Consider the following 9,531-nt stretch of genomic DNA (forward strand, 5'->3'; position numbering starts at 1 on the left):
TCCTCCAGCTGAAGGAATCCCAGGCCTCTGGAACTCACCACCATGGCTAAACTTGAACTCTGCTACTTCCCCTTCGCCCAAGTCTCATCCTGGCCTGAGTGTCAGCATCACTGTCCCCCCCAGCTGTTGCCACCACAGCCCACTCTCTCACCGTGGAACACGGAGATTCCGCGTCGTATTTACAGTTAATTCACTGGGGCCACTTACTCCTATAAAACGACCTTTCTTTCAATGAGCAGAAATCCTTTTGCCGTTTCTAATTTCCACAGCAAATTAAACATGCACTGTGCATGCCCCTTCCTCTCCCTGGGACTCTCTTCCCTGCTTTAAGAATCTAGCTCGCTCTCATTTTCGGGGTCCAATCTTGAGGCCACCTCGAGAGATGGGAATTTCTTCCCCATCCAACCTAACTCACCCGCAGATGACCCTGTTCTGTCTCCTCTGCAGGATGGTGCACACCCCAAGCTGCTCTCTGGGCTTCTTCCAGAACGGGAGCTGTGTGAGAGCAGGGCCTGGGCTCTGGCCACTGCCATCCCAGGGACACACAGCAGAGTTCCTGGTGCCGGGCAGACCCTTCCCGGGCAAGCATTTGCAACACGAATAGTCTGTCTGCTTAGGCTGCGGGAACAAAATAGCAGACACTTGGTGGCTTAAACAACACACATTTATTTCTGAAGGTTCTGGAGGCTGGGACGTCCAACATCAAGGTGCCGGCACACCAGGCGTCTCGTGAGGAGCTTCTTCCGGGCCTGTAGACCGCAGTCTTCTCTGTGTGGTCACTTGGCCTTGCCTTGGGGCATGTGCGTGGAGAGCGCTCCCTCCATCCTCCTCTTATCAGGGCACTAATCCCATCACAGGGTCCCACCCTCAAGACCCCAGCTAACCCTAACCACTTCCCAAAGGCCCCACCTGGAGCCTGGAGGTTAGGGCATCAACATATGAATGTGGGGGCTGGGACACCGCCCAAAACAAGAAATTTTCCTCTTCCTGGGCCAGTTCCTAATATGAGGCAACTGGCAGATCTCTTGACATTTCTATGGTTCTGAAGTCCTGATGCCCTACCGAGAAGGGTCTCTAGCAAGCCCTGTGTAAGGCAATGGGGTTAAAATGACAAGAGACACAGACCCTGTCACATGTGGGGCCCCATGTTTCTGTCCAGGTAGGAAATATAAAATAGGAGGAGCGCTATTTTTTTCTTTTTTTAAAGAGAAGTGCTACTTTTCTTAGAGAATTCTCTTGTTAGATACTTAGCAATAAGCGTATCATTCCCCCCATGTCTCTCTGTGATGAGGATGCTATGGACTGCGGTCACACACACGAGGCGAGGACCAGCGTGCCACACAGGATGGATCCCTTCTCCCGGAAGCCATCCCCTGGTAGTACCCGAGGCCCTGCGGACTCGCTCAGGCGCAGGGAGGGGCAGCTCATCTTGCAGAAGGAAGCAGGGGGGACGGAGTGCAGGGTGGGCTGGGCTGTGACTGCTGGGTCAGGGGAGGGTGGGGAAGGGACTCTGCCTGAGGTTTGGATAGCTGGGGACAGTTTCAGGTGGGGAGAGGGACTCCTGTGGGCACTGGAACGAGGCATGTTAAGGACAGTGCCTGGTGAGTGCCACCGCAGGGAGGAGGACCACACAGAGGGACCTGGAACACGAGGAGTTGCTGACAAAGACTTTGAGGTCAGGGACTCCAAGGGTTCTCAAGTCACGCCTCCAAAAACACTGGGGTTCTGAGTATTTGGATCACATGCAAGGGGAAAAAAAAGGAGGAAAGAAAAGAAAGGAGGGAGGGAGGGAAGGAGAGGGGATAGAGATTTCCAGCCTTCTGACCCGAGTGAAGTACACCACCTTCGTGAGTCTTCTTTCCCTTTCCAAATTTCTAATTTGGTGACAGACTGCCTGTTCCTGCTTCTCCCCACTGGAATCCAGGTCACAGACAGAAACTAGTTCAAGCACAGAGGTAGATGAACTGTTTTACATTTAATCAATCAGCATCACAGTGTTCACATCACACACAACTTCGTAACACCAAGGTGTATGGTCACTGTTCAAAAGAAGGGGCCCCTCCAACATTTGTCCCTCTGCGTATGGGCCACCTGGGGGCGTCTGCAGTGCTCGCCTGACCTCCCGCTGGGTCGCGAGCTGTGGACTGTGGATCGGGGGCTCCTCTGTCCTGCGCATGGATCCGGGCTCCTCTCGGGCCTTCCTGTGAACCGTACCACAGCCTGCCTGGGCAGTGGGATACGGTCAAGTGCAGACATGCACCACGTGCCACAGCTGGTCCGGGGGTGCCAAGGCCTGGCCCCGGCTCAAGTGCATGGGCCCCATTCCCTTCCAGCCAGAGGCACACGGAGCTGAGGGAACAGAGTGAGCAGCAGGCATGGGCTGCAGTGCCGGACACTAGTTCCTGAGAGCGGCAGAACGGAGACGGAGGCCGGACACCATCAGGGGACGGAGACAACCGGACGGCAGCTAGCGCTGGGGCAGCTGGAGGAAGCCATACCACCCTGCCTCCTCTCCAGTACCAATCTGCTGGCAGAGGCCGAGCAGGCCGCAGGCAGGCCCTGCAGGCTCCGGGGAGGGCTGTCCTTGGCCCCTTGCTCCCTCCCGGACTGGGGAGTGGCAGAACAGAACACGCAGGCCCGGGAAATGCAGGTGATCGCAGCATGAACATCCCCACGCAGGCCAGCAGCACTCGGACTCCGGGGACAGGAGGAGACAGAAGCTGTGCCACCTGGGCCCAGAGGCCAAGAGAAGGACAAGAGAAGACAGAGTCAAAGGCAAAGGGAAGGATGGGGCAGAGGCGTGGGTGGGGCTGGAGCTTGGGCAGAAGCAGAGCTGCTGGGTCGAGTCTAGAGGGGTGGTTAGAAGGGATGACTGTGGCCGTTGCCCCCCACCCCGCCCCAGCTGGGCCTTGCATGTGAGCCAGGGCAGATTAGGAACAGAGTGAATCGCCTGGGGTCAGAACACCGGGGTCTGGAACCTGACTTTGTGACCCGCACGAGTCACCATGCTTCCTGGAAGGTCCTTTTTGTAATCCAGGAAACAAAATCATTTCTAGCTCAGTTGAGGTGATGACTGAGTGGCAGTGCCCATAATAAGCTGCACTGTACAGATGTGCGCCCCTACTAGGAAGGGGGCTCCCCTCCAAATTATTAGCCCCCAAGGTGCTAAAGGGAGGGCCTGGATCCCCTCAGAGGGCAGTGCCGTCTGGGCTGGAGTCAACACTGCCTTCACGAGAGAAGGGCGTTCCTTCTTCCTGCCCTGGTACTCTGGACAGACAGGTGCCGGGCCCCAAATGTACTCACCTGGTCACTCACCCTCTGGGTCTGGCAGCTGCTCAAGGAGCATGTCCTCCTTGCCGCTGAACTGCACGAGAGAGGGGGTAAGAGGCCGGGGCTGGAGGAGGTCTCCTTCTGTCCTTCCATCCCCGGCTCCCCGCCTTCCAGGCAGCAGCCGGCGGCAGGGGATGCTAGGAGCCCCTCCTCCCACCAGCCTTCACTCCATCCGCCCAGCAGAGAGGCCCCCCACCCTGGGCCGAGGGGGCTTCCGTTAGACCTCAGAGGGGCCCAGGCTGTCACTTCTGACCTCTCCAATGCAGTCCGTTAAGAACCTGCAGTGCGAACTCCTTCCCTTGTTTAGCTCTGGTGCAGAGATGAGGAAACCGATGCAGCTCAGCGGCCAGACCCGGGGGCGGCCGGGCAAGGCCCCCCAGGAGGACCAACGGCTCCCAGGAGAAGGACACACTTGCCTCGATGTGGTACACTATGCGCCAGAAACTCGAGTCTGAGCCTCGGTATCTTCTTCCGGGGTAGAGCTGCCACATGGAAGGCAGCGGGCATGGTGCCAGCAGGCTGGGGCACACGGCCTCCCCCAGGGACACATTCTCCTGACGCATGAGGACCTGGAGGCTACTCTCCGTCTGAAGGGAAGGGAAGACCAGGGCACGCCTTCAGGGCCCAGGACCCGCAGCACACAAACCCTCCGAGTCCTTCCCGCCCTCCCCCGGCCTGCCCAACATCTGAAATGCTGGTGATCACCCACCCCAGCAACGCGTCCCCCCTTAAGCCTTGCAGGGCCCTCTCGGGGATGCTGGCGAGGCAGGATGACCGGCACTCACGGGCGTCTAGACACCCAGGCAGGGCCACACGGGGCCGCTGCTTCCTGATGGACTTCAAGCTTGTTCTTACGCGTCCTTAGCTGTGGTTTGGTGCTGACGTCAGCTGCTTTGGGGTTTTCTTTGATTTTTCTTTATTCTGTCATATAGCCCCTTTTATTTTATTTTAATTGATTTACTTATTTAACTTTTTTTAAAGTACTCTCTATAACCCATGTGGGGCTTGAACTCACAACCCCAAGGTTTATTGATTTACTTAACTTTTTTTTAAGGAATCTCTACACCCAACATGGGGCTTGAACCCGTAACCCCAAGATCAAGAGTCGCATGCTCCACTGACGGAGCCAGCCAGGTGCCCCCAAAGAGCCCCACTGGAACATGATCAGGTGAGAGACTACTTGCCCCATCACCACCACCACTCCTCCCGGCAGTAAGCTAACTGGCCACTTTCCTGGTCACGTGCCCCACATCAGCTCTGGGCGCAGCAGCAAAGGGTGTACATCTAACAATCCCATCACTCTCCCGCCTGCCACCCTCCAGGGGCTTCTCACAGCAATCAGCAGGACTGAAATCTTTACCACGGTCCACAGGCCCACGAACGCGGGCTTCTGTCTCCCTCATCGCCCGTCTGTCTTCGCCCTCCACCACAAAGCCACAAAGGTCTCCTCGCCTTTTGGGGCCATGCCTCATCCCCAGTAATCTCTTGCTTCTGTGGTCTTCTGCCTGGAACATTCTCCCCTAGATCTACGCAGGGCTCACACCCTTCTCGGAGACAGGTCTCTTGCACAAATATATGTCTACAGGGACACATTTCAGCAAAATCCAACTCTATGAGACATGCATGAAGCATGCACATCTAAAAGGGAGATTCATAACGGTTTCAAACAAAGTGATGGACAAAAGCACAACAGGCAAGTACAAATTAATACTCTTGAGGGGTCTGGCCTACAGACCCCAGCCCACTCATTACTGCCTCTCATTCTGCACAACTTGCCAGCAGCCTCAATTATTTTATCCGCACCCCCCCCACCTCTGAGTATCAGCTTCACCAGTAATAGGATTTTATCACATTCACTGCAAACTCTCACAGCCTAGAATCGTGCTAGGCATATAAACTAGGCCCTCATGCTGGTTCAATAAATGTTTTTCCGGAGTGGAAATTATTTTTTAAATTTTCCACCTCTGAAATACAGTGGAATTGTTAAGAAAGAATTCAGATCATCCTGGAAGATGTAAGTGGAAATTGCCATTCTTGCTGTGTTCCTACATGGTTTTCTGTATCTTTCAACCACTTTCGGTCTACTTGTTCATCTTTTTTTCTTATTGATTTAAGGTAACCTTTACATATGAAGAACACAGGTCTTTTCAATTACATGGGGGCGAATCCGGCCCCACAGCCCCTAGGGGGTTATGTTTCGTGCATAATTTATGTTTAAGTGAAACACACTACTTTGTGGTTCTGGTGGCATGTTTAGAAGATATTCGCCAATCAGAGATTTTTAAAAAGATATTCACATAAATCTCTTCAGATACCTGACTTTATAAAGCATGTATTAAACTCGATGTTTAAAAGGACATAGACGGGTACTTAAAAGGGAAATTAAACGCCAGCAAACATGGGGTGAAGAGCCCGGAACCCCGAGCCTATGCCCCGCCAGCAGGACGACTCTGGGCAGGTCTGCGGGCTGTGACCGTCCTCCCACCTGTGAAACAGGGACACGGCCACTACCGGTAACTCCGCGGGTTGCTGGTCTAGGACGTACACGTCCTTCTGGGGCCAACTTAATCTTGCTCTTAACCGGGCTCGTACCCCGCCCACCGCGTCCCGGGTGAAGTGTGCTCCCGCGAGGCCCCGCGGCGGCCCGACCCCCCGAAGTCCGGGGCAGGTCCCCCCACGTGGCTGCCGCGGACGCCCACGCCGCCCGCCCCCCGGGGCCGCCGTACCTCGATGGTAATGGGCAACCAGGTGCGCTGGTTCTCGTCCACGTACACGGACCTCTCCCAGATCCACAGGTGGTCCGGGTGCAAGGCTGTGTGCGCCCTGAAGAACGGGAGCTCGCCCATGGCGCCCCGGGCCGCTCACCCGCCGCAGCTCCAGCCTCTGGAACCCAATCACTGGCGCGCGGGACGCCGGTCCGCGACGCTTTATAGCGGGATGCGCGCGGGCGCCCCCCGGCGGCGGGGCGGGGGGAGGGCGGGCGCGAGGCAGGATCTGATCAGCGGCCGGTCTTGCGCGCTGGGCCCCGCGCGGCATCTAGGAGAGCAGCCCCGGCCCCATCTAGGGAGCAGCCCTGGCCCCACAGCCTTGCGGCTTTCTCCAGCCTGGCCCCCAGCCACCCAGCCGGCTCCCACTCCCCACTGCTGGGGAGGCACCCCTGCCTGTGGCCTTTGGCCTTTCCTCTGCCGGGAGGTGCCGGCGTCCTCCACTCCCTGGGACGCCCAGACCCCACTCTGCGAGTCAGCCACTGTGTGCGGCTGGTCACGTCACACACACCCCAGACCGGGACACCAGGCCTCTGCTGGGAACTCACAGTCGATGCCAGGCAACCCAGAATCAGGACCCCCTCCACGTCTTCTGGGATCGGAAGAGAACCACGCGAGCCTGAACCAAGCCTGGACTTTCCCAGGTTCGGGGCATCACCTTCAGCCCGTGTGCATGGGGTGTGAGAATCAATTTCCTCGGCCAAGTGCAGCTCTTGGAGCCCCAGTCCCCCCCCCCCCGCCCCCCGCCCCGACACACACATTTTCCACGGCTTTGATGATGGTGTGGTCATCTAATGGCTATTGTGAAACCCGGTGGTGAAGAAACATGGGTTTTTCCTTTTATAGGCTTTGAATTCATTGGTGAACACATCCTTCAAAATGAATGCTTGAAAAGAATCCCTTCTCTCCACCCCAAGATCAATGGAATTGCGAAGTCCCTGGATTATATGATCAAACCCACTCTCTGTAAATTACAGCAAATAAGGAAAACAATTTCACTTCATTTCGTAGTACACCACATGCCCATTAAGGCAATTAAGAAAATAAAGTACAATGAGAAACATGTATACCGAGCTCCCGCCTCATTGCTCAAACATCACCATTGGCAGCCGCTTGGGGCTTCACCTTCCAGTTTTTTCCTGTCTCTCCCACCAGGCACTAAGAAAATACCTGGTGAACTTTTGCCAGATCACAAAAGTGAAAATGAGCTTAACCCGGATCCCCTGACAGCAAAGGTCTGTATTTGCTTCTCTGCCTATCCATATTACCTAATTCCCGAGAAAGTGCTGAGGGGGCCTAGGGTAATACAGATATAATGGGATTTACCAGGAACACAAAATAGAAGACAAAAGCCAAGCCAAGTCGGGAGTGGAGGAGGCAGACGTGAGCCCGGCCAACCTCCTTCCCAGGGCAGCCCCTGGTGATGGTAATATTTAATTTTCAGACTTGTGGCATTCAGGCTGATTTCCCTGTGGATGGTTCTTAATTCCAGACCCAGATAGCCACTGGGAGCAAAATAATATGGTAATATGTTTGCTGGGGAAGTCTCAGCCCAGTTCTGAGCTTTGAGGTCAAAAATGATGACAGATCCAGCTTAAACAGTGTGACGAGGGAAGGAGACACCTGTGAGCCAGTGTGGCCACTGACCCAGTCACATCAATGGTTCCAGGACCCAGAATGCTGCTGAAATGTCAATTTCATTACTGTTCCTTCTGCTTTTCAAAGAGGTCACAGAAGGAACAAATAATGCAGCAAGAATCAGACTCCCTCAGCTGGATATGCTCCTGAATGTTCGGGGAATATATATGATCCTTACACCGCTGACCCCCGTTCAAAGAACAACACATGCCTTCCGCATCTCACGAGGGTTTCTTAATATTGAGCAAAAGTGTACGTTATTCTTGTGTAGGATTGAGAACATCATTTGAGAAGGGGTTTCAAAGCATGAAAATGGCATAAGATGACTGAGGAGTTCATGGGGCAGCTTCCGGGGGGCCCTTGAGCCTTCTTTATGGAAATCCCATAAAAAAGGAAGAGCTCCTGTGTAGTCTCAGAGACAGACTAGCCTCTCTAGCATGTTACCTGCCCCATCTTAGGGCTTGAAGGTCAGTGGGCCTACCTTTGGACAACTTTCTGACTCCTTTATTTATCTACAAGCTCTCCGAGGATAACCAAGTGGTGTTTCATTTAGAAAGTAACAGAAAGCACTTCTTTTGCCTTTTTTTTTTTTTTTAAATATAGAATCCTTAACTGATGCTTTCATGTTCTGGCTTTGGATCCAGTTTCGACTCTGCCTTTATCATCCGTGAACATGGCAAATCCTTTGCCATCTTGGCCTCATTGCCCCACTTGTGTAATGAATGGGCCCCATTATGTGCCCTCGAAGCCTATTCTAACTCAACAGTCCCTGATCCTCTGATAAAGTTGTCCAGTGGGAGGATAAGAATGACTTGGGGCAGAGTGGTTCTGGATATGAAAGCCCACGGTGGAATATGTTTTTCAGGACTGAGGAGGCCATCTTCTTGGTTGGGTCCCAAGGAAGAGCCTTGGGGGTGAGTCACAACCATTTGTAGGGTCTAGAGCCTATAGTAATTCTTTAATTTTTTTGAGGAAACACCTTACTGTTTTCTACAGTGGATACACCAGGCTGCTTTCCCATCAATAGTACACAAGGTTTCTTTTTTTCTCCACATGCTTGCCAAGACTTGTTATTTCTTGTGTTTTTGACTTAAACCATTCTGACAGGTATGAGGTGCTATCTCGTGGTTTTGATTTAGATTTCCCTGATGATGAATGATGATGAACATCTTTTCATGTGTCTGTTGGCCATTGGGATATCTTCTTTGGAGGAACATCTGTCCATGTCTTCTGCCCATATTTTAATTGGATTATTTGTTTTTTCTTTTTTTTAATGTGTGTTGAGTTGTATCGGTCCTTTATGTATTTTGGATACCAATCTTTTATCGGATATGTCACTTGCAAATGTCTTCTCCCATTAGTAGGTTGTCTTTTGGGTTTGTTGACTGTTTCCTATGCTGTGCTAACTTTTAATTTTGATGTAGTCCCAATAGTTTATTTTCATTTTTGTTTCCCTTGCCTCAGGAGGCATACCTAGAAAATGTTGCAATGGCCAATATCAGAGATTACTGCCTATGCTCTCTTTTAGGATTTTTATGGTTTCAGGTCTTACATTTAGGCCTTCAACCCTAGTTTATTTTTGTAGATAGTGTGAGAAAGTGATCCAGTTTTTTTTTTTTTTTTGCTTGTTTTGTTTTGTTTGCACATAGCTGTTCAGTTTTCCTGACATCTTTTGTTGAAGAGACTTTTTCCCATAGGATAGTCTTGCCTCCTTTATAGAAGATTAATTGATCATATAATTGTGAGCTTATTTCTGGTTTTTCTAATGTGTTCTATTGATCTGTGTCTATTTTTGTGC

The 9,531-nt window shown here is 52.7% G+C and overlaps 1 protein-coding gene across 1 annotated transcript; it reads right to left on the reverse strand.

The window, feature by feature from the left end:
- Positions 1 to 2,242: 2,242 nt before the first annotated feature.
- TCL1A (TCL1 family AKT coactivator A) lies at positions 2,243 to 6,176 on the reverse strand (the record flags this gene model as incomplete). Its single annotated transcript, XM_080809770.1, has 4 exons — positions 2,243 to 2,349; positions 3,316 to 3,364; positions 3,747 to 3,917; positions 6,057 to 6,176. 4 exons carry the CDS (start codon positions 6,174 to 6,176, stop codon positions 2,243 to 2,245), a joined length of 447 nt encoding a protein of 148 aa, XP_080665896.1.
- Positions 6,177 to 9,531: the final 3,355 nt, after the last annotated feature.

This window comes from Martes martes (genome assembly GCF_963455335.1).
Source record: "Martes martes genome assembly, chromosome: 7".
Taxonomy (NCBI): domain Eukaryota; kingdom Metazoa; phylum Chordata; class Mammalia; order Carnivora; family Mustelidae; genus Martes; species Martes martes.